This window comes from Podarcis liolepis, assembly GCF_965112155.1.
Source record: "Podarcis liolepis genome assembly, chromosome: 4".
NCBI lineage: Eukaryota > Metazoa > Chordata > Lepidosauria > Squamata > Lacertidae > Podarcis > Podarcis liolepis.
In genome coordinates, this window is record NC_139558.1 from 33,263,646 (window position 1) to 33,289,895 (window position 26,250).

Sequence of the window (26,250 nt, forward strand, 5' to 3'; positions counted from 1 at the left end):
GGCCCATAGGACGCACCTAGATTTGGGGGGGGGGGGAAATAAAGCCAAAAATTTTTTTATTCCCCCCCCCCCGTACAGGCACGGGGCTGGGGAAGCCCGAGCTTCCCCCGACCCCAGCCCCCAGAACGGGAGCCAGAGCGATGCCGAAGCTGCGCTCAGCTTCGGCATCGCTCTGGCTGCGCGCCCGGGAGCGCAGGCAGCTCCGCGGAACCCTAGGGAGCCCGGTGCAGCTTGGCGCCGGGCTCCAGAGGGTTGCGCGGAGCTGCGCCGAGCCCGGGAGTGCAGGCAGCTCCGCGCAACCCTCCAGAGCCCGGCGCGGAGCTTCCTGAAGCCTGGAGAGCAAGAGGGGTCAGTGCGCACCGACCCCTCTCGCTCTCCAGGCTTCAGCGAACACACACATTTCCCCTTCATTTTTGGAGGGGGAAAAGTGTGTCCTATAAGGCGACAAATACGGTAAGTCCAGTCAAAGGTGACTATGGAGTGCGGTGCTCATCTCACTTCAGGCCGAGGGAGCCGGTGTTCAGGCTGACAGCTTCCGGGTCATGTGGCCAGCATGACTAAACCGCTTCTGACACATCGGAACACTGTGACGGAAGCCAGAGCACACAGAAACACTGTTTACCTTTCCGCCGCAGCAGTACCTATTTTTCTACTTGCATTGGTGTGCTTTTGAAGTGCTAGGTGCGGAGCTTCCTGAAGCCTGGAGAGCAAGAGGGGTCAGTGCGCACCGACCCCTCTCGCTCTCCAGGCTTCAGCGAACACACACATTTCCCCTTCATTTTTAGAGGGGGAAAAGTGTGTCCTATAGGGCGAAAAATACGGTAAGTCCAGTCAAAGGTGACTATGGAGTGCGGTGCTCATCTCACTTCAGGCCAAGGGAGCCGGTGTTCAGGCTGACAGCTTCCGGGTCATGTGGCCAGCATGACTAAACAGCTTCTGACACATCGGAACACTGTGACGGAAGCCAGAGCACACAGAAACACTGTTTACCTTTCCGCCGCAGCAGTACCTATTTTTCTACTTGCATTGGTGTGCTTTTGAAGTGCTAGGTTGGCAGAAGTTGGGACAGAGGAACGGGAGCTCACCCCATCACACGGATCTGACCTTCTAATCAGCAAGCCCAAGAGCCTCAGTGGTTTAGACCACAGCACCACCCGCTCCCACAGAAGATAAGTATTCAGTTTTGGACTAGGCAGGGACTTGGAAATAGCACATTCTTTTCAAAAAGTGACTGCCCGTAATTGAATCCTGCCACACAGATTTCCAATCCTCTAATAAAGATCTGGCAAAAGATATACTCCAAGGTAACTGCTACATGGTCTCAATTATTCTGAGAGGTTGTGCAAGGAGCAACTAAGGGTTTGATTTCTATGCTTCCCTGTGTTTAGGACTGTAGTGTATCAAAACAGCAGCCAACTTCCTTTGGAAAAAAACACGTCTCGTATTTCAGCAGCAGTTGTTCATGATTTCAGACATATGGACTGATGGAGTTAACATATGCTAGTTCTTACCACTGACTGATTCAATTACCCTATAGCAATGAGAAACAAAGGCTGGGGACACATCCCAGGCTCTATGAAAAACAAGAGAATCTGAGGTTAAAATGCCTTCACAGTGTGAGGGTGTGAGATAAACTCCGGTAGCATGGCTAAAATCAGTTTGTTTCCTTTTTCATAATGATGGTTAAATAGCAAGAAGAAACTGTTAGAAATTTTTCAAATTATATTATCTTACTGGAAAAGAAGGTGGAAGAAGAATGTGTTTTGGGGAGCACATCAATGACCCTACAGCAATTACAGCCTTCACAGGAATGGTTAAAATCTGCAAAAAAGAGAAAAAGAATAGTAGCTTAAACGCAACATTTACATTAACTCTTATCAATAAGTTTTAGACTATGGGTTTCATCCAAAAAGGTTTCCCTCCGCTGCATTAGCACAAAGCCATTTCTGCTAGCATACTTGTGCAAAAATGTAAAATCTGTTTTTATAAGATGAGCACATAAGCCCAACAAAAATCTCAACTGCTCTCTTCTGAAATTATCTGCAAGCTTATATGCTGAGAATCAGAAATAGGTTGACTGCCTTCTATACATCTTTATTAATCTTAAAGTAGTTCTGCATCCTTCTATAGATATGGTATAGGAAATACCAGATGATCATCATTTAGTTTTCAGAAAGCAAGCATGATGGGCATACCAAATGAAGAACAATTAAAACCATCTTCTGAAATTCCTGAAAGGTTACACACCTAAACTGTCACATACACTAGCCAGTGCCAAATATACTGCCAGAGAGGAAACCAACCAACTGCAGTTGCCATCACAACAGCTAAAAGCCAGGTCCCCCTCCCAATCCTTTTCTTTTCTATTTCCATGCACATTACTTTTAGGATCAATATAAATGTAAGAGTACCTCATAATCAGTTGTGATTTGTATAGCCCCATCATGAATCCCTTCAAGTTCTTTTGGTAATAATCTTACTCTGAATACAGTGTATGAACCAGGCATCAATGTTACCTGTAGAACAGAATTATATAGTTGCTTCATTGCTTTAATCTCACATTCTTCCAACAGACAACAAAAAAACCCCGGTCACTGTAACAAAAATGCACACACACAGTTATCTGAAAGGGCTTCATGTTGAAATACAAAGAGTAATGTTTTGCTTACCACTTAAGTAAAACACTCTCCACTATTTATTTTCAGCAGTTAATCTCTCACAGAGGCACCTCTCATTGTTCGCTTTTTTCCTCCAGATGTGGATATGTGTGGGGTGTTTGTCTACATATAAAAATAGCTAGCACCATGTCTATACATAGACATAAGGAGTGTTTTTTTTCTAAAAAAAATGTTTAGGGGTACTCTCATTTTGACTCAAGAAAACCACCATTTTATAGTTCAGATTGGGAAAAATAAATACAGCAAATGGACAAAAGTACAAAGATTCACAAACTGTTTAGGGTCTCCCTGCATCACCGTCCCCTCAAAAAAGCACTGGACATAAGCAGATGTGGTGACCCCGCCCCGCTTCTTTTTACTTAGTGATAAGATTTGCATCTTTTGTCCATATGCCACACATAACTGTAGTAAGTAAAATATGTGTTACTTACCGAAGTTTGATCCAATGCATTGGCCTTTTCCAAGTCTGGAAGACTTGCAATTATTGTAGTTCTGTTGCCTTTTTCAGCAGCAAGGAGTTCCATGGTCAAACCATCACCTATCACATGCCAGCTTTTTATAGCCAACTTTAAAAGGGCACAATAGTTTTAGTAATAAATTAAACAGATATGCCATTTAAGTAAAACAAACAAACAACAAATAAAAGAATGTCTCTTACCTGAATTGGATTGCTGTTCATGATTGCAAGAAGAATACTACTTGTTTCTGTGGCACTCAATATACCAAAATCTATTATCTGTTCTTCAGGTCTTGGGGGCAATACAAAATACTAGAAAAACGGAAGAGCATCAACTGCATTAGGGACAGGCAGCTCATATATCTGTTACTGCAAGGGCTCAGAAGTACTACCACCAGTTCTAACATGTTGGTTCCTCCCCCCCCCCCCCCATTATTTTGGACAAGTAGCCCATAAGATCTGGGACTGAAGAATCTGTATTTGGTTTTCAGGGATACAATCTGCCGATTACACAGAAAGTGCTACAATTGCTGGGAAACACATCTACCTTTTATTCATTCTATTGGGCAACCAGATGCTGACCTATCATGAGATAAGGCAAGGCACTATTAAAGGTGACTGAGTGAAAGACAAAACAGGTCTAACAAACTACTGAGTACAATTCACTGCTAATTCTCCTCTTGTGTAGAAATCCCGCTAAGATGGAAGAGTGATGCAAAAGGCACAACAGCATGGTTTTCTGAAGCTCCCTAGTCTTAAGGGGCCTATACAGGAGAGCATTTTGAGTGGACTGTGCCCCATGTTAATTAGTGAAGGCAGCTGCCAATATGTTTTTGTTGGCAGTATACGTAACTGAGAGCTAGAGAGTCAACACATTAAAATATGAGTTCAGTTCCAAGTTCAGTCATTTTGAACAGGCCCCCCCATACAGACATATTAATGTTTCTTTTATATATATATTTTTTAAGTAATGTAATTCCTATAAATTCAATTTCAATCAAACAGCAAACCTACAAAAATAATATCTAACACATATTACATCCCGCAGAATTGCCACATGGCAAAAGAGGAGAATGGGTTCCATCCATAGGTCTATTCTAGCAGGCGTTAGACTGCTGAAATATAAACCAGCTACCAAATTTGTATTCAGTTTATGGTTCAAATTCAAGACTACAGTTTGAATTTGGCTTCACTGCTGAGCACATGTTATCCAGAAACACAAAGAAACCACATCCAATGTATTTCACTTTAAAAACAGAAAAGATTTTTTAAAAAAACTGATATACTTACATCTAAAAATCCAGTGTATGCTCTTACAGGTAGATGAAATTTAGAAGCATTTGTAATGAGCAAAATATTGTTATCAATGTGAAGAGATGACAAGGAAGCCACAAAATAAAGTGTGAAAATATATCTGGATTCATTTGGTGGAATTAAAACTGGTTTGCTGAAGTTGTGTACCTAGTATAATGAATAAATATGATCCAGGTTAACAGTGAATCCAATTTCTGTAACATTTAATAGCAACGAAATAGTTCAGCGCGTAATTGGGCTTACTTTAAATATTCCTTTGATTTCATCTGGTAGCATTATATCATGAATGAGGACTGCAAAATTGAATGTGTTTGTTAAGTAGATTGGTCTTTCCACAGAGTCTGCCGGACTGTCACGAATATGAAATAATGTGGCTGCATGATCAAATCCTAAGTACCTATTTCAAAATATAAAAAAGCCAAAAAGTAGAGATTTGTACAATCCTCTATAAGAAAAACTCACAATAACCACCAGAAAATTGGTTAGGCACTGAGATGAGGAACCTGACTCTCCAAATGTCGTTGGACTCAAATTCCATCAGCTCTAGCAAATATGACTAAAGCTGAAGAACGATCAAAGTTGTAGTCCAATATCATCTGGAGGGCCACAGGTTTTCCATCCAACAGCAGCAGTTTAAGATCTCTTTTTGGATTGTTACTCAACTTCAGAAACATCATATAATGCCTGAAGGACTGCCAATTGGCAGGCCACAGACCCATTCCTGCTTTTACTTATCAGCAAGTTTAAATTCACCCAAAGGACCCAGATTCATTCCCCATGCCCTATCGTCATATCCTGCCCAAGCCAGGTGTGTAATTCAAATACATAAAACTTAAAAATCAATACTGAGAAATATAATGGTCTGAAGAATTTATACACTTGTTCCATTTAGCAGCAAAGAAGTCTGAAACCAAATACATTACCCAGCAAATAAAGAGTTATAACCAGCACTTAAAACGTGGAAGAATTAGAATATACTAGCTTATAAATGTAGAAGTTAGAAACAGTAAAAAAGCAATTGCTCAAGCCTGTCCCTAACACTTGGAGCAATGGGCAAAATAAAGTTATCTGAGTGCAAGCCAGCACTATTCATGGCAATAGTCACATGCTTTGTTTAAACAGGGCTGTGTGATGGCCACTGCACACTGATCCTTTGGCTCCGATTCAGTTTGTAGCTCTTTATCCAGGACGGAATACACAAAAATTCAGTGCAGTGTCCACACAATAACACAGGCTTTAAACCCAGTGTCCCTATTATAAGAAAGACTCATTTGGAAGCATATTTATTTGCTACAGGAAGCCATGCAAGTGGTTAGTTACTTGTGTACAGGAACGAGGTGTGAGTTAAATGTAAGACAACGGTATCCCGTGCAATCTTACCCATCTAACACTTCTGCTTGATATGGAATTTCAAGTTTTGAGTAACTCTTCTCTTTTGCTTTTACTGTTATTTTTCCTGAAAACTGTGCAGGTCGTTTTGCTTTCGATGCTATATGGTACATACAAATAGATAAATAAAAGCAAACAGTGTTACTATTATCGACTCATACACAAAATTGACACATATTTATTTTTACTCTAATAGTACAACTGTCACTGTTGGGGCTTTGATTTACTACAAAGTATCATAAACCATTTTGATCACATTTGTAACTAAACTACTCCTGTAATATATTAGGGTGCAGTTACTGTTTAGCTCTAAAATGTGAGTATTATGCTACTTGCTGAATTCAAGTGGCTTCAAGGAGGGTGGGTGATACAGCAACATCCCTTCTTCAACTTTTAGCTGAGAGGTGGGGAAACCTATGAGCCTGCAAATGTTGCTTCCTGTTAATTCTAACCAAATGCCATGCTGGCCTAGGCTACTGGGAGCTGTCACCCGTCAACATCAGAAAGGCCACAGATTCCCCCTTTTAGCAAAAAAGATGAAGACTTCAGTAGATAGTCATCATTAAATGCTCTCCCCTCTTGGTCTCTGTGTATATACACTGAACAGAATGATTAAACACATGGGATGGGATTCAGAGGAAAGCTCAAAGAAGGCAGCTGGAGGAAGCAGACTTCCCCAGCCCCTCCTCTGCCCAGCAGCATCCTGAAAAGTCTCTCCTGAGAGTTTGGGGGTGGGGGTTGCGGGAAAACCAGGAAGAAACTTCTACAACTGCAGCAATATCCCTGGCAGTATTATGTAACTCGTTCCAAGCAGTAATTGCGTTCAAAAGAAAAGCAAGTGGTGTGGACCCCAAACTAAGAAATATGTTCAGATACGCTGACAAAAGGCTTCCCATCCAGTGAATGAGAAACATACAACTTCCAGAACAGACCTTTACTTACCGTCAAAGCTAATACTTGCAACTTTGGTATATTTACTTTCAGAAGCTCGAAGTGTAATTGGCTTGAAATGTACTGTGATAGCTTCATTCTGTGGTGTGGGTCTAACACTCTGGAAAAGCATAAAAGAAGTGCTATTGAAAAAGTCTGTATATATCTGTTATCTTTTCCTTCAAAAGTTGAGAATCTGCTGACACTTATTCTAAGTTATAAAAATGTGGATACATGTCATTAGAACAACACGAGTCAGGAATGTTTCCAAATATATATACATAATTTATAGCAGAAACAACTGTGAAACTCCAGCAGATTTACTAGGTTTGTTTCATTTTATTTCAACACATGCCTGTTTCACTAGAAAAGGAGGCCATTAACTAGGTTGGAGGTGTTTTTTGGCTAAAATGTCTGTAGCCATCTAAAGAGAACTAGCCTTTCAGCGCAAGGTGCACCAAAAGAATATCAGAGCCATCTATATGTGTTTTATTAATGAGAATGCACGCATCAAAAATAGCACTACACTTCCATCTTAAATTTTACAAGAGTTATACTTGAGGTTGTTCCTGTGCTCGCATACCTAGCGCAATTTTTTAGAGACCCTCCACAAGGCAGAGCACTACACTCACATTATTTTAACTGTGTCTTCACTTCCAGTATCTCCACTTTAGAAAGCTAAACAGCTGAAGACACATGCTGGCAGCATTGCAGAGCAGCAGGGAATGCCAAAAACAAACCAACAAATTATTTAAGTGTCTTAAAGACAGCCCTGTTTAGGGAACTTTTTAATGTTTGCTGTTTTATTATGTTTTTAATATTCTGTTGGGAACCGCCCAGAGTGGCTGGGGAAACCCAGCCAGATGGGTGGGGTATAAATTTTGTTGTTGTTGTTGTTTCAAATGTGGCCTAATTCTGCGAAAGACCAACTATTTTGAGAGAAATGCAAACTCCAGAGCTGCTAGAACATGAAGGCTAAAGATTAAGACTTTCAGGTCCAGAGGCTTTGAGGTGTGTAATCAATATCAAGCAGCACATCAAAAAGCTCAGAGCGCAGATTTCCATTCCAGTTACTAGGCCTTCAAGGTAACACCATGTGACACGAAGGAAAGAACTCAAATTAGGATAAGAAAGATGAGAGAACATCAAGATAAGAATGTGTCAGAATAAAGTTGACAGATGACAACAACAACAACGAAGGACGCCCCCCCCTTCAGAAGATAATATAGAAAGATACCAAGAAGATACCTCATTCCAAGAAAGAGAGAGGATGAGCATGCAAAATTCATAATTATGGATGAATGTACAAGCCTTACAACCATAGAAGAGGGATTCTCATGTTTCAAGCAAGTTCAAACAAGTTTTGTAATTTACTGTTAATATGAAGTACGTCATATATATACTACACAGTGCAGGGTCAGGAAGGGAGAGGGCCTTTTGGAAGGAATACTGCCTGAATGCAATCAGCTATTAAGTATACAGTCTTTCACCACCATCTAAATGTATTTTGTTGTTGTTCTAGTTGTCGGTTCTCAATGAAAAACATTTAAAAGAAATGTTAGAACTAGTTAATATAGCAATACACACATTTTACTTAAACTTCCATATAAACTTTAATACAGAACTATCATATATTGTGTTACCAAACATAAATTTCAATTCTAATGGAAGGATAATGGCTATAGTTATGCAACTCAGCTGAATATTAAGCGCTGCTGACAAAACAGTAAATACACAGTCTTCTGGCTCAGAACCAGCAATGCTATAAATACGTACATGATATTTTTACATTAATTTAGTATTATTTTTATTATAAATTGCCTTTCTTCTTTTAAAATTGTTCAGTTTCACAGACTTCAATATAAAGTGTCAGTAAAGGTAAAAACTTTTTATGACTATAGTAACTGGCAACAATACTCTTAAAGTGCCTCGAAGGAATTTAGTTCTATGAGTATCTAGCTTAAATTTCTGCTAAATATAGTCTTGGCCTTTTCCCATGACATTAGCATGAAGTTTGAAACCAGTTTCTTCCTCGCTTCCAAACTGTATCAGAACAAACTCCAAGAGACATATATCCCTGTCCTCCCCCCGCCCCATGTTTACATGGAAATATGAGCAAATAGTTTAGCCTTTAAGATATGCTTGATGGTATCTGACACTTCCCCAACCCACTTAACATCTAAGATGGTAGCAGAAATCTGAGCAGTGTCAAAACACTGGGACTGTATATTACGAGGTCATACAGTCAGTATTTCTTCAGTCAAGAATGAGGGCAAAATATCAGAGAATGAGGTGTTAAAATGATATGATTCCGAAGCTTGGCTATATAATCCACTGCTCAGTAGTTTAACACTTATCACCTTTGCTATCAGACGCAAAAGAAAATTTAAGTAAAATTATGTACATTACTTCTGCTGCATCAATGATTCCTGTTTTTAACATCAGTGACTCCATATTTTTGCTCACTTACTGCAAGCAGCCTTTCTGTCACAACCCTGTGGTGTAGTGTGCAATTTGAAAAATCTAAGCTGACCATTCTGTATTTTTCTCTGCACTCTGTAAGTCAGAGGGAGGGAAACAGGCCAGACCTATGAGTTCACAAAGGGTTCATTAAGGCCTGGAGCTCTTTGTAGAACATCCTTATGTGAGGATATACACACAGGCCTTTCACTTTTTATAAGCCATTGTAGATTATTACCAAATATGAAACTAATGATGCCCCACATTTTGTGAGATATGCTTCTGTGCCTCTGAGTTTGAGCCCAGGAAACCTATGGGCTATCTTTATAATGACAACAGCTTGTTAAACCCACTGGTGCTGCTAGCAAGTTAGAGAGGAAAAAGACTCCAGAGGAGTTAGTCTTATACAAACTAAAAAGAAAAGACATAGCCTCTGGTCTAAGAGATTATCCAGTAGTCATCATTTCTCCCCTTTATACAGGAAGAGGTAAAACAAAGCTATTGCTGCAAGAGATAAATATACATTTCAAAGACATGGAAACAAGCACAGTATTCTCTCATCTCCCATGCTGGACAAACTAGAACAGTGGTTGAGAAAAGGGATTTAGACAACAACCAGAGACATTGCTTGGTGACAAAAGCATTTCAGCACTGACAGAACAACCAGATGTTTGAATCGTATTCTGGGTCTGGGACAGGCCTCTTTAGCTTTGAGTCTCAAAACTGCCTCCTTTACAGTGGTTAAGACAAATCTCTATTGCAAGCCAATATTAACCACTTTTATATGCTGAAGTTTGTTGTGAAATACCAGCTACAAAAGAACCTTTAATTCTTGTTTGCATTTTTATTTTGTAATTGTCATACTTGTTATCTGCATGCTTTTCAAGGCATTTGCCCTGAATGATTTAGTCAGAAATAACTTGGAATTATTAAATGCATTTCCATGTACTTGCTGGCAATCCCATTGCTTTTTATTGTAATGTGACACCATAACAGCAATTATTTAAGATAGTTGTACAATTACAAGCTGTAAGTATTAATTTATGATGACACTGAAAAGTAAAGCCTGAATAACAAGCAACTAAACAAACCTTTAAATATGCCCCTGTAGTCTTAGTCTTTAGTAGAAAGTTGAAGGGAATGCAAAGTGGGGGAGCTTTAGTTCGGTTTAACTATACAGTCACAACATGTAGCATGGGAAGGATACACTGCTGAAAGCTGTTAAGTGCATCGAAAGCGGCATTTCATTGAGTCCATTTGGAAAAAGGGACTAAACTAACAGAACTTGAGCTTTGATATCTAGTGGATTCATGTTATCTTTTACGTCTAGAAAAATATATTGAGATAGTGAAATAAAAGAGGTAATACTTACTGTTATTGGTACATCCTTTGTTCCTGAATTTAACAAGTGTAGATTTAAGATTTTGGGCAGATCTGTTGAAAGCCAATAAAAAAGCACTAAGGCTTGTTTGCATAAAAGGGATTTTTTAAAAGTCAAGTCAGCTTTGTGACATTTATTCAAGTTATCCAATGCTGAAATTTTACTTAATTCTTGCACTTCTCCATTCCCTTCTCCCCCAGACATAAGGAGCGGATGTTTGATGCTTCTGCTTCTAATCTGCAGTAAGCAATAGTCTGCCATTTTATCCAACTGTAGCAAACTGTGGTTAGTGTGCAAATTAATTTGTTCTCCAGTCAGGATCCAGGCATGGTGTCAAACTATTGTCTAGGCAAACCATAATTTGTCACACTGGAGCAAATGGGCAAACTATGGTTTGTTGCAAGGGAAGGGAGGGGGGATCATGGTCACCATTACTAAATCCTGATCTTCCAAACCAGCCTGGTGCCTTCCACATGTTTTAGACTACAAGTCCCACCTGCCCTTTCCCAGTATGGTCAATGGTCAGAGATTATGCAATTGATGACCGAAACACCTGAAGGCCAACAGGTTGGGGAAGACTGTTTCAAACTATGATTTGGAGACTAGTCTGAATACAGATGCACCTGTGTACAGTCATTTGGCAGGTGTATAAATTAAGAGTGATGTTATAAAAAGTACTATTTATAATTGTGTTATTAAGTTATTTCATTTTACTTTATATAATATTTCTAAAGCTAGATATCCTAAATACAAATGAGGTGGATTCAGAAAGTTTCCCTCATGCAGAGTTCTGCTAGAAGAAGAAATTATTTTCACCAATTCCTCCTTTCCCCTGTAGCCCCCAAAGATCTGCTCTGGAGGGTTTGGGGACTCCATGAAACACTATGAAAAGTAGCCGCAGAGATAATACCAAAAATCACCTTCCTGCACCCCGTCTCCAGAAGAACCCTGGATTTTTATTTTTATTTATTTATGTAAATGGGTGGATCCTTTCCATTAGCAGCAGGACCTGTCTGGATGCAACCCAATACATATGAAGGCCTACATGCAAAGGCTAAGGAACAAACACATGAAACTGAGATTACGCAGCTCTTGCAAAATGAGGTGTGTCTACTCACAATCTGAAATGGAGGTGTATTAAAATATAGGACTCACCTTGGGTTCTTAAAGTACCAAAATCTAGCATTTCTGTCGATGAATAAATTCCTGGGGCTTTAAGATAGGACAAAACAAAGTGAGTATCTTTCACTACTGCAGTAGGAAAATACATGAAGTTGATGAAACATTACATTTCTACAAACCTGTTGTGACTTCTACTTCTACTGGCAGAATAATAAACTCTGTGCTGTCTGAGGCATTTGTTTTTATTCGAATGAAGGCTGTGTAATTATCTGCTTCCCTTGAAGAGAAACTGGCTCTCATAACTCCTTTAGTTTCATAGGGGGGAATTTCCTATTGAAACAGACAATTGTGCAGAATATAAAAGTCAGTATAATAAAAAGGTCCACAATGCCAGCTATAATACAAGTGGAATATGGAGTATACAGTTGGTGTTTTTAGGCAATTAACTAACTAAATAGTGAGATGGAAGTGTCAAACAGTTTCAGAAACAACCATCACATAAAAGGTTCAGAATCATCACGTGTAGATTATTCATGCTGACAAGTAACAGTTTGTTAAACCTGCCTTTTCCTAAGTGCGTAAGACTAGTTCTGTTGTAAGAAACCAGTACAAGAAATATATTTGGTGATGCTACCAATGTTTTAGAGAAACGCTTAAAAGCCTATTTTGCATCAGTAGCACAAAAACATGTAGATACTTCTGTCTATACCATCCAAGCCCACTCATTCCCCACTCCCACAACAGGCAAGCCATAATTTTCTTTCCTCCTGTGCATTCAGAATTTCTGGAAAGCCTACATTATAGCAAAGAGAACATTACTTAATTTGTCTATACGCTTCAAAAGTGGGAGATTCTAATCACTGCTACACAGAAAGTGTAAAAATAAATATTTAAGTTATACTCAGACTAGACCCACTGAAATAAATGAAAATGGCCAACTTAGGTCCATTTTCAATGGGTTTCAATAGGATTTAAAAGGTAAAGGGACCCCTGACCATTAGGTCCAGTCATGACAGACTCTGGGGTTACGGCGCTCATCTCACTTTATTGGCCAAGGGAGCCGGCATACAGCTTCCGGGTCATGTGGCCAGCATGACTAAGCCACTTCTAGTGAACCAGAGCAGCGCATGGAAATGCCGTTTGCCTTCCCGCCGGAGCGGTACCTATTTATCTACTTGCACTTTGACGTGCTTTCGAACTGCCAGGTTAGCAGGAGCAGGGACTGGGCAACGGGAGCTCACCCCATCGCAGGGATTTGAACCACCGACCTTCTGATCGGCAAGTCCTAGGCTCTGTGGTTTAACCCACAGCGCCACCCACGTCCCTTCAGTAGGACTTAGTTGGATACAAACCAAGCAGTCATCAGCAACCATCTCAAATTGCATGCAGGCACACTAGCAATTTTATACAAAAATATAATCTGTAATTTTATACAAAAATATAAACTGGAGGATTGTCCTGGAAAATCCTAGAAAAGTTCCCTAGTATTTATATGCTACATAAAAGGTAGTTTGTGTTATATCTTCAGTCAAAACTACAACTTTTGGAATATTCTGTGGCTAAAATATTAGATAAAAACCACACACGTGTCTAAAATCACTTGGTAAAAAGCTTATGTGCTATCAGACTTGCGATGAAATGAAACTGAAAGTGGCTAACTCACTATAGGACATAATTGTTAGGTATTTGTATACAATATTTATTTTTTAAAAAATTTATTTGCTTTTGTAACAAAAACAAAACATGTAACATCATATACATATAAGTAACTTATAATTTATAGCATTGGTTTTACTGTAGAGCATTTGTTCTTCTCTTCTTATGAATGGAATTCTCATTTTAAATTTGTTTCTGCCTTTCACCTTTTGTGTCAGTCTCCCCCCCCCCCCTGCAAAGCAATTGTCCACATTTGCTGGTGTATACAATATTAACGTTACTTTGAAAATTCATTACAAGTTTGTTCCCATTCTGCTTTGAACTTTTATACTTGTCACTGGACCCTGTTGATATTTGATGCTGCACAGTTATGGTTTACTCCCTTATCTTGAATTGCTGGGCCTCCTGGCCTCATTTCAAAACAACATCCACCCTCTTATCTGTATATGTGTGCATGAGATTTCAGGATCAGCAGAGGAGAACACCAGGCACCTGAGGAAGGGTGCTCTGGCCCACAACAAAAGTTTAAGCCACAACAAATATTAGTCTTTGCCAGAACTTATTAATACCTGAGTGTGAGTCAAGTAATATTTGTGCCACTCACCCATAATTTTCTTGTACCCCCTTGCTGACCAGTTGGAAGCTCTAGGTGGAGATCGCCTCCACTTGAATACATTTCTACCACCTGTGAGGATAGCCAAAAATAATAATTGATAAAGTTAGAGCTCAAGTTCCTACTAGACACACTCTCATGGTTGCCAGCTAAGGAGAAACTATTTATATTTTATTTTCTCTGTGGTAAAGACCACACAAACAACATAGTCAATGAATTGTCTCAAGTGTTAGAATATGTCATTTATCATTCCACCAAATAAAAAAAATAATCAAGTGATTTTATGCAAATGAAGTTTCTGTATTTGCCAAGTCAAACCTTACATGCAAATCTTTAGTTCCATGAACATAGCTTCTCAAAACTACCACCAAGACAATTATTTTAACTTCAATGGTTTATACATATAACATTCCGAACTGAAAATAAAGGAATAGAATCATAGTATACAAAGAGCACCTGAAATACATTAACATTATATTTTAACAGGTAACTGTAAATATGAACAGTGCTCCTACATACCTGCAAAGGCTCACTATGGGGGTTGTGTATATTTATAATAGGAGAAAAACTGCTGTTTACTGGAACTTTTGCTCCTATAAAAGGGCGAAGTCTGTAAGGGTTTGGTACTCCTACACCAAATACCTGTTTAAGAAAAAGAAAACTTTTAGTATCCCAGTGTGAGTAATTGTCTGCTTTCCACCTTTAAAACTCACACAATCATTGACAGCAAAGAAACACTATCTCTTTCCCAACTTGGAAGTTTACAGTTACAGTATTTTAAAGTGGTCTCATACAGTATCTATTGTTTTAGGATACAAGAAAATATATATTTTTCTTCCTTTCAGGATCCACACAAGTGACAACTACAGACCAGCTTTTCTCTAAATACTTGTTTTGCAACCAGTTTTTGAACTTTTTATATGAAATGCAGATTTTCTTTAAAAAACAACTGGGTTGTTTAACTTAAGATCACTGAGTAGGACTGAGTCAAATACAACCCTTTGGATTTTTTTCTAGCTCCAAACCACAGTAACTTAGAGCACTACAGGTAGTAAATCATGATTATGTTCATGAATACAAAAAATGGCATTCCCCCATTTTTTGTCATTCCTTTCTTGTTTTCTAAAACAAGAAATCTTGTTCCTGCAAAAGCTACTTTGCCATTTAAATGTCCTTCTCTTAATTTTTTAAAAAATGATGTGGTGTGCTTAAATCAATCAACTGTATTAGATCAAGCATATTATCAACTTTCAAGTCAATCACTATTACTGTATCTCATAAATCAACAGAAGCCTGTTTTGCATTTTAATAGACAACTTCGAAGCTTTGCACCTTGCAAATAGCTTGTTCATTTCTAAGCTGTAGGAGGCGCATTAATATTGTAAGACTTTTTGTAATCTCAAGTGCACGGAATATGCATAGCAGAGTGGCACTTATTGCAGGTGTCTCACAGCATCAAATAATATGTATATATTGCAGACAAATGGCATCTTGCTCCATGAGTAATTCCCATTTGAAAGCAGGAATGTCAATCAGAAAACCATGATATGTGGCTGTTGGTTTCAATTGAAAGCCTTGACTTTAGAGACATATGCTAAACTATGAAGCAGTCACACATTGCAGTACAGTAGTACCTCGGTTTAAGAACATCCCTGTTTACGAACTATTCGGTATACGAACTCGGCAAATTCGGAAATAGTGTTCCGGTTAGCAAACTTTACCTTGGTCTATGAATGGAAGCCGAACAGTGGAAGGGCACCGGCGGCGGGAGGCCTCACTAGGGAAAGTGCGCCTCGGTTTAAGAATGGCTTTGGTCTAAGAACGGACTACCGGAACGGATTAAGTTCGTAAACCGAGGTACCACTGTACATGCTGAGCACCAATCTTAATAATGTGCTTTCACTTCTCTTCTCAATCATTTAAGAAACAGTAACATGATGTTTTCTCTTACCTGGTAAGTAAATACCCCATGATTAGATGTATTAATAAATAAAGTATTTTCTACGTTCCCCACCATTCTTGCAAGAAAAACCACATCAAATGATGTGTTCCCCCCTGGAACGATTTTCTGAAAAATAAAACACCAGATATAACATGACATGTTGTTCATCTTAGAAGTGTAGTGCTTCAAATATGAGATCAGGGATTCAAACACAATTGATATGTAGAAGCTGTGTGTGAACACCCATGAGACAAGCAAGCCACGTACTATAGCCCTTTCTTTGGAAAAATCAATTTAAATAAAACTAGCATGAAAAATTGGGTTTTAGCCAAAACTTTTAAGTACCTTACAAAAGTTACTTCCAATACACTCTTTTTAATTTGGTTGATACTGCATCAAAACAAACAACTGTAAAGTACAACATGAAGGAAAAAATTCTTTTTTGAACATTATAGAAATATTACTAATGTGAAAGAACCCTGAACTGCTTATTGTTTAGCTTACTAAGCACATTGCTCCAAGTGTCTCAGGTTCCACTCTAAATGCCAGATTGGAGTACATAATGTAGCTCCTACAAATTGGTGCTCTGACTCATACTTCTCATTTGGTTTTAAAACACAGAAAAATTATCTGTTGTGACTCCTCCCTGAGCAAAGTTATATAACACTTCTGGAATCTTCTATTTTCTTATAGACTGCCTTACAACACCCATAATTGCTTGAATCAATGAGCACAGAGTGACCAGAAGTTTAGGAGATACCCATAATGAAGACTTTACTATCTGAGGAAACCTTTTCAGTTTCAAAGCCACATTATAGCATTGGTAATTTTCCAGAGGTCACAAGCGAGGGTGGACATGGCTAAAAACAAAGGCAGGTAGGGTCAAAACCACGTATATACCCTATCCACACAAATCTATCCATTCACACACTCCACACCTCACACACTGTCACCTCCATTATGGAAGAGTCCTACATTGATAGATTTCATTAAATATGTTAATTGCTTTAGGGAAGATGTGTGATCAGTTAAGTCTTGTATTAGGATTAAGAAGGGAGTATGAATTTACAAGCTTTCCATAATCCCTCCCCCATTCTCCCCCCTCAAATATTAAACACTTGGATTTAAGCTCAAAAGATTATTTCAAGTGGCAGTAAAGAAACACACACCCTTGCTAATTAAACATGCTTCTGAAATAACAGGACAAAGAGAAGGACCAATGATCATTTCAGCTTTCACTTAAAGCTGGTTGACACCCTGACAGTGGCAGAGAGACATGTTCTTAATTGAAATACATGTTGTTGGTTATTTGCTTTTGCAAGTGCCTTGTAAAATGCAGCCTTATTTGGAGCCTTTTTCATATATTTTAGGCACTTGGTTAGTAGGTTTTACAAAAATATGGTGAAGAAACACAATAAAAAAATACTAGTTATCTTAGCAGCTCATAGAAGCATGCACAAAAATGACAGAATCACTTCCAAAGGGGTGGCAACCATTTACTGGCACCTACTTATGAGTGCATAAGCTCGAAGTAGCAACTCCTACTGAAAATTAATGCATCAGCGGTACTCTGCTCCAGGCTGTGTTATACCAAAAAAGAAGTTCTGATGAACTTGAAACCTCACATGTTACTTGGGGGACTTTGGTTGGTAATAGTAAAACTACTATCCTGGTATGGATTCCCCCCTCTCCCCCATGGACTAAATTCAGCTACTTCTGGTTAGAAACCATTTCTGAGCTATAGTTATCCATTTTCCATATTCTTGAGAACACCAAGGCTATGGGCCAGAGGTTCTCCACCACTGCCCTAGAATGATGAAGAAACCTCCTGACATTTACTTTTCATATAACCCCTCCACAGAGAATTGTACGTGGCATAATTTTGTTGAGCTTGAATTTAAAGAGAAGCTATTTTAGTTACTGTGATGCACTTTGAAGTAAAATCAGTTTTTGCTGAAGTGAAACCAGCTTGCAGAATAATACCAACTTTGAAAAACAGAGCTAACTTACCCTGTTTTGAAAAAAAGATGCATGAAAATGTGAGGTTGTTGCAGATATTGATACTAATATAATAGTTTCTTCTGCACTTGGATTGTGCAAGTAAACCTTTTCCATTTTTGGCATCCCAACTGGCCTGTATTAAAAGAGAGTAGAAAAAGCATTTAAATTGTTTCCTTAATTGCCTACAACCACAAAATATTTATAGTTTTATGGTTGCAAGGAACAAACAGTTGCATTTTGTGAATGGCCACTGTCAATTATAGTTATTATTAAAATTTATACACCGCCCTTCATCTGAGGATCACAGGGCAGTTTACAATATAAAAACACAATATAAACACCATAGTAACAAACAATAACCCCCCTCCCCACAGTTTAAAAGGCCATAGATTGTTTAATTAGCCAGGAGAAGGGGAATGGTTTTGCCTGGTGCATAAAAATATGCAACGAAGGTGCCATGCATGCCTCCCTGTGGAGAGCATTCCAAAAATAGGGAGCCACCACTGCAGAAAACGCCTGTTCTTGTGTTGTTACCCTTCAGACCTCTTGCAGAGGAGGCGTATGAAGAAGGACCTCAGATCATTATCACAGGGTCCTGGTCCTGTACTCTTTCTTTGCATTTCCTTTCCTTCTGACCTTACTACTTACAATCCTCCTCCTCCTCTACCCCACCCAAACCTGTATGTATGATACATCAGGCCAATGCAGAGGGGATGGGAGAAGCTGGGTAAACTAATCCCAAGTTCAGAGGGCTAAGCTGGCCAGGAAGGCCTGCCAGGGACCAGCTTCTTTGTTGTTTGAGTTTATTCTAACAAGACTCCTGCCCCAGGCCTCAGACAAGCTCTGCAAGACCTGTGATACATACACACACCCATTACTCAGGATAACACTTCATGCATTTGATGAATTAGACTGTAATCCATGAACCTTATGGTGCAATACACTTGTTAGCCTTTTAAGTTGCCACAACTTCTTGTTGTATTCCCTACAAGTGTTTGTGTCATTACTTTATTACAAGCATATAATTATTCATGATGCAAAGTTATAATTGCTCCAATAAGCTGATAGGACTCATCAGGGCCTCAGGGATTGGAGGGTGTCAGGGTCTAGCCCTTCTCAGTAGGATACGATGTTCAGCTGTAGGTATTTTGGCGGCGAGACCCTAGTTAGGGTCTCGGCTGCCGGTTTTAGGCCTTGGTCTATAGTCTATAGTTTATCTGTGAGTCGAGGCAGCATATTGATGCACCCCCGTGCGGTGGCGTTTGCAGGGCCTGTTAAAGGGTTGATTGCGGGAGTCACTGGCCCTACAGCGGTGGCATATAGGTCAAACTCCCGGCTACGTGAAGTGGGAAGGTATGCTGTGTAAGTTTACGCTTTACAGTCCCCCCCCACAACACCTGATTGCCCTGTGTATCCTCAGCCCCTGTCGGGCATGAGCAGGATACCTTCCAAGGCCTAAGCCAAAGTTCCTACACCTGAAAATAAATAAAGTTGTGGCCTAATTTAAACCCATACATTCTTGTCATGTCTCATCTCTTGGGGGTGTGGTGGGCACCGGGGACAGGGTTTAGCATGTGGGCTCGCAATTACTCATGATGCAAAGTTATAATTGTTCCAATAAGCTGACAGGACTATTTTTATATTGACTGTTGTTGCTTAGTTTGGCATATATATTTTATGCTAATATTTTGTACCAAGATTATAAATAAATAAATTTTGCAAAGTTATTTTTATCCTGCCTTTCAACTGACTAATGGAGTGGGCTAAGGCTGCAACTAAACAATTCTGTCTTCTGGCCTTAATCCAGAGATGTGCAGCATGCATATGCAGCCACTGTAGCACTGCTGCATTCATAACTCCAGGGAAATGCTGCACTATGACTACTGCCATTATGGCTGTATCTCCAGGCATTGAGAGACTAATGATGAGAAGAAAAGAGTGAGCGCTGTTCTGATGTTTAATTTATCAGCAGAGTAAATTAATATTCAAAAGCCAAAGTCATTCAACCTTGCACATTTTGACTATTTTATATTCTACTTTTCATATATCCACTGTTGACAGACAACATTCCCCCACCCCAATATGGAGTTAACCAAGCTATGTTCCTATCAGGTCAGAAAAACGCTTGGTTCTATCCAAGCCCCTTTCAGTTCTGTCATACTACCAATGATGTAATCTGAAGAACAACTTGGTCCAACTCCCTCCACACAGTGCTCCTTATCTGGCTGCTGCGGCATGAAATAAGTTCCCCGTTGGTGCACATGAGTTGTATCTAGAGAAGGACTCACATGCCAGGGATCCTGAGAATTTAGTTTTTCCGGGGTCCCTGGAACCAGTATATTCAAGTGGTAAATAGATGGCACCAAAACTCTGCACATACAAGCTGTAGCCTAACGTGGTACAGTCCTCAAATAACTACTGTATAAACTAGTGCTGCACGGAAAGCATACACAAGGATTAACAACTTCATCTTTTGGTATTACTGGAAAATCATATTAGATTTTTGCAGTCGAAGGGCCCTTTCCTCAGTAAAGCAGACAGAAGCAGCAACAACAGATACTTCAAACTTTCCTCCAATTTAGACTTCATTTATTCCTCCTCTTCCACCTTCTCCCCATATGTTTCTTTTCCCTCCAAATACGAAACCATGTGGTATGGCTGAAGTACAACAGGTGCAAATTTCTGCAAGTGTGAACCATCAATACTATGCATCCACTAAGGCCTGTTAGATGACTTAGCCAACACACAGAGCCCCTTATACAGAAACTATGTGATTGATGCTGGGCAGATAAGGTTCTGGGCATCTCACATTAACATATTATTAGCTTTGCCTTTTTAATACATAGGTTTCTCAGACAGCTATTAACTTCCAGATGCCTTCTATTTAGAATGCTAGGCAAAGTGTTCCCAACTTACTGCTCATGGAAATCCAGCATTGGTGGTTCAAACCGAATCGGTCTGCAATTCCCTCGATACATAGATATACTGTTGGGGGGAAATGAGAAGAGAACAAATTAAGATGACATTCAGTTTTTAATTCACGTTCAGAATCTTCCAAATGAAGTTGCTAATTAAGTTGAATGACAATCCAGGCTTGCACCCAGCAAGTAGTCCAATTTGCCCAAGGACTGCCACTTGCATAACTGAACTTTCCTTCATGTTGCATCCCACTCCCACCAAAAATCTATTCTAGTTTTTCTCAGCCCTCAGGATCAGTTCAGGGCAGTTCAAAAAAGGGTACCCAAACACCTGTGGCTTTTTAGTATTAACAATTGTACAATGGCTTTTTAGTATTAGCAATTGTAATGAGGATCTGCCTTAGATAGGCTGGAGAACTATTACAAATGTTCTTATTATACATGAATGACTAACTGTGCAATCCTAACCATATCTATTCAGTGGTTAGGTCCTATTAAATTCTTTAGGCTTTACTCCCATATTAATTGGGAATAGGATTGTAAACCTTAGTTGCATCTAAACTTGAGAGAAAGCCTATGCTGAAATACAGGATAAATTAAAGCCGTCAGGTGTAGTGTATCTTACGTGGGTCCCCAGGGTGATTACTTTTTTAAAAAGCAATGGGGAAAAATCACCCTCAATCCAGTGGATTTAAACTACAATCCAGTATCAATTATCTCATTCCTGGGCAAGGAGACAGAACAGGTGGTGGAATCTGAACTCCAGACAAACCTGAACAGTGATTATTTAGACCCATTCTCGTTGCCAGCTTGGTGTTGGGGACAGAAACAGCCTTTGTTGCTCTGGTGGGTGAATTGTACTGGCAAGTAGATAAGGGAAGTGAAACTCTGTCAGCTCTTTCGGATCTCCCAAGCGACCACAGTATTACTCTGGGTCACCTTTCCAGAGATGAACTCTGTTATGTGCCTAGCATGTTTTCTGGAGGTCCCAAAATGTAGTGCTATGGGACTCCTGTTCCATCCATTGGACTTTTGCCTATGGGATGTTACAAGGTTCCATTTTGTGTCTCATGCTGTTTAACATTTTCTTGAAAACAGTGGGAAGGGTCATCTGGGAGTATGTGCTGAAGTGTCATCAATATGCTGATGACATTCCCTTATATCTTTCATTTTAAGTGTCTAATTCTAGAAAGGCGGTCTAAAATATTTTAAATGACCAGTATTTCAAACACCACAATATTTTTTTGGTTTCTCAAAAATCCAGGGCACAGCAGGCACCCCTGCTAGTATAGAATATAACCAAGTCTCCATTAATATATATTATTTATAAGCAGCAATGCTGAGATGGGAGATAAAACAGTAAGTTGAAATCTTTTTTAAAAATGAAATCCTTCCTTTCAAGCCCTATCTGCAAAGTAAATATGTTTACACAAACCAAAGGACATCAAGTTCTTTGAAATGTATTATTAGGTCACCAAATACCACTGAAACCACTGTGTATCAATGGAGTTGATAACTTCTAGACTCTAATCTAGCTAAATTTGAGATGTGTTTGGTAGAAGCTGCTATCTTCAATTTAAAAAGATTATGAATATAGACTTCAATGGCTTTGTTAGCATTATATTAAGGTATTTTAAACCAGGATGCTTTTAAGGGAATCCTAATATAACTGAAATGTTAACCTTTCAAACTAAAAATATCATACTATTTTCACATCAATTTTACAGTGTTGTAAAAAAATCCATTTATGAAAGGTATATTTTCATAAAATTGATCTAGTGATGTAATGAATGGATATGATACCAGACAAATGTGTCCATTTTAAGGTTTTAATTAACTTTTGGAGTTAACTATACTTTGAAATTTCTATACCTCTAATAAATAAATATTATCTATCTAAAAATAAATTTAGGCATACCACGCAATGCACAGATTCTTGGACATGCTAAAGTTTTCAGTGCTATTCCACCGACACTCCTAAATTTTAAACAATGTAAGGGAAACTTATAATGCTTGAACTGACTATTCATTGTAAAAAAATTATAAGTCCTCCAATAAAAAATATTTCCATGTACCTTTATTTTGTTTGAATATTACATTTAAACCACATCACATATGCTTCATGAATTCCCCCCCTTGCCTCACAAAAGTATTTAAGTTCTAACATTTTAAGTTATTCAAAAGGCTTTGGCAACATGCTAAATTAACATGGCATACTCTTCAAAGTTTGCTTACTAAATAAATCAAACAAGCAAACAAAACCAAATCCTAATCAATTTAGGGCACTAGAAAATCTAACCAAAACCTGACAACACTCATTTTTATCTATCCTGCATTGTGCTTGGAAGTTTCATAACCAAGCAACAGATAGGGACCAACCCCAAAAGAGCTTTCAAGCAAAATATGTGAGACATGAGCAAGTTAAACTGTCTTCAGCTTTAAGTGTGAAAACTTGCTATTGCAAACTTGGAGCAATAAAGCGTACTAATAACTTTGAATAAAATAAAAACATACAGTAAATTCCTCCCACTTTGGAAGTGGAAGATTAAGTCTTGATCAATGCTAACAGCATAACTACATTCCAACCATAATATACTTAAGAACCTACGCAACAAAAAACACAACACAAGGTCACAAACAAGCTCAACAGAATTATGCAACCCCTGAATTGGTAGGCACAAGGACATCATGGTAGCTTTCAGATTTATTCAACTTAAGGTTAGAATTCTGAAGACAATTTCAGGCTCTGCTAGAAAACACTCAAAGTAGTTTATGCTGCAAACCCTTCTTGAAAATTTCTAGACCCTTTACATTTCAAAACTATAACTTATCATAGGCAACTGGAAGCAGCAACGATGTAAAAATACAAAATATCTTAGAGTAATTCTTTTCATCAGAAGCAGCTGAGGTTAACTTTTTGTCCTTAAATGGCAAACTCCTGCTGGTGCCCAAGTAAATGATCACACCTTCACTGATAAAATATTCACTCTTTTCCTGTTTCTGCTCTGCACAGAGAAGGATGTAGAGGTGTGTGGGTGTGGGTGTGTATTCAAGTTTAGAAACTAAGATTACATTATTGACATTTAAGGTTTAAAATGAACACAGTCTTGCTTAGTTACCAAAGAACTTCTGTACTGCTTGTGTCTAGTCCTATCGGGCTGTTCATAACAATAATAAAAAATATTTACCAATATCTGAATTGCCTTTTCCATCATGATCTAAGCTATGGGGAGTTTCAAAGAAGTCTAGTACAGAAACAACAATCTTATTACACCACAGGAGAGACTGCAGGCTGACTAGCAGATGCCCTAAGCTATACAAATATTTTACTTTATTGTTAAATTTATTCTAGTAATTGTACTATTGTTTGGAGCTTAGTGGCTAATATGCAACTGGAACAACAAGTGGACCCTTTGATATTTGTTAGAAAAAAAGAAATATGATGAGAGAATCTCACATAGCAGATAATAGTTTTCTGCCTTACTTTCCATTTTTCAAGGTTTATGTCTATGAGTGTCTGCAACTTAGGCAAAGGCACAGTGTGTCTAGATCACGTACTTTAACTACAAACTTAAAAATCCACTCTTAACGAGCAGGCATAGCACAGGTAATAACATTTGGATCAAACAGAAAAGGCCTATAAGCAGAAGTTTATGCAAGGTGCCGTCTTGTCCCAGACCTGCATATCATATCAGTAACATGCTGCAACTACTTTCAACACACACACACACACACACACACACACACACACACACAAAATACTGCTTAATTACTGCATGTAGATTACTGGGAATTTTTACCCCCAAAATCAAATTATTACCACCTCCAGTCTTTAAGAAAATTATAGACTATTATAGGAGCAACTGTGTGTGTTAGGGGGGAGGAACAGCATTCCTTGTGCTGAACAAGTCTTTTAAAGCCATGTTAAGGCATCTGTTCAGTGCAAACCTACGGAAGTCCCCACCTAGCACTGACTCAGCATATGCCTGCAGCACTCAAAGGTGTATTCAAGCACCTTCAGTCATAACTTTTGTTTACCTGGCCTATTAACCATGAACAGATAGTTCCATGAATGAATGCTTCATTAAAGGTACAGTCAGCCTTCCCACCCTGAGCAAGGTTATCCAAGATCTGAACCTGGGAACTCTTCTACCCGAAGAGAGGATCATATCCTAGTCTAGAAGTGGAGAAATTTGTTTTTCCCCCTGAGGGCCAAATCCCCTTGGACACTACATGCCTGCACTGGACAGGTTGCTGTGGAAGGGACAGGTTACTCTTACCAGAGGTCTGAACTGATTGCTTACAGAGGGCTCCCCTCTCTCCTCTCACCATTCCATGCATCTGACGATGGCTGCAGGTTGTGCATCTCTTCTCTACACTATCCAGCCAATGTAGAAACCCAGGCAACTTTATACCAAATCAGATTTTTGGCCCATTTAGCTCACTATTGCCTACTATACTGACTGGAACACCTATCCGGGGTTATTTATGTATGTATGAAAATATATATGGGGCAAGACAAGTAAACTGATCACAAGCTGCTAAGGGGTTTGAATACTGCTAATAAACTTGGAACTTGGCCCTGTAACAAACTGGCAGCCAATGCAGATATTTGAGCAGAGGAATAATAGGAACTTGCTCCTGACAATAATCATACTGCAGCATTCTGTACTAACTGCAGTTTCAGGACCAAGTGCAAGGAAAGTCTCACACTGCAGTAATCCAGCCTTTAAATAACCAATTTCTGGACTACTGTGATCAAGCTATCAGGTCCAGTTGTTGTACTAGCTGAAATAATAAAAAGTGCTCCCGGAAGACTTGCAGACTGCATACCTGTTCTTTAAGAGGGAGTGCAGCTCTGTCTAGGGCAAGCAGCTGGCCAATTTTTCAGATATGAGAACCACTCGCCCACAGAGCTTCTGTCTTGCCAGGATTCAAGCTCAGCTTAATTTCCTGCATCCAGGCAATGTTCCAGAATCTGCATGATCTTTCTTGATTCAGATGTTATGGAAAAATAGTGCTGAATCTTGTCAGCATACCAATGGCACCTTGCCCCAAATATCCTAATCATGGTTCCCAATGACAGCATATGAATGTTAAAAACATTGGGGATAAAACATGGCCTGTGATATTTCATAGCATAACTGTCAGGGGGTTGAAAACCGTACTCCCGTTGCTGCTTCCTGGGATCTGTTATTTACTGACTGAGTATACACTACAGTATATCTCACTAAAACAGGGCCCAGCATACTAGGGATCAACATAGCTGAACATGCATCTCCCAAATTGATTGTAGCTTTGTGATGACCAATTATAATTAGCAAATAAATTGGACTGTCTAACGCAGTAGTGGAGAATCTCTGGCAGCCAGGTTTTTCCATAATTTAAC

At 39.1% G+C, this 26,250-nt stretch overlaps 1 protein-coding gene across 1 annotated transcript in view; it reads right to left on the reverse strand.

Annotated features, from left to right (window-relative positions):
* TMEM131 (transmembrane protein 131) overlaps positions 1–26,250 on the reverse strand; it is a 152,981-nt gene that overhangs the window by 20,508 nt on the left and 106,223 nt on the right. The window contains exons 5-20 of the mRNA XM_083501627.1: positions 20,860–20,928; positions 17,953–18,076; positions 15,952–16,068; positions 14,520–14,642; positions 13,992–14,072; positions 11,911–12,061; positions 11,765–11,821; positions 10,601–10,662; positions 6,781–6,889; positions 5,830–5,938; positions 4,693–4,846; positions 4,426–4,596; positions 3,337–3,447; positions 3,110–3,244; positions 2,412–2,516; positions 1,735–1,821 (exon numbers count right to left, since the gene is read on the reverse strand). Coding sequence (XP_083357753.1) covers positions 1,735–1,821; positions 2,412–2,516; positions 3,110–3,244; positions 3,337–3,447; positions 4,426–4,596; positions 4,693–4,846; positions 5,830–5,938; positions 6,781–6,889; positions 10,601–10,662; positions 11,765–11,821; positions 11,911–12,061; positions 13,992–14,072; positions 14,520–14,642; positions 15,952–16,068; positions 17,953–18,076; positions 20,860–20,928 — 1,765 coding nt within the window. The remainder of the gene's footprint in view (positions 1–1,734; positions 1,822–2,411; positions 2,517–3,109; positions 3,245–3,336; positions 3,448–4,425; positions 4,597–4,692; positions 4,847–5,829; positions 5,939–6,780; positions 6,890–10,600; positions 10,663–11,764; positions 11,822–11,910; positions 12,062–13,991; positions 14,073–14,519; positions 14,643–15,951; positions 16,069–17,952; positions 18,077–20,859; positions 20,929–26,250) is intronic.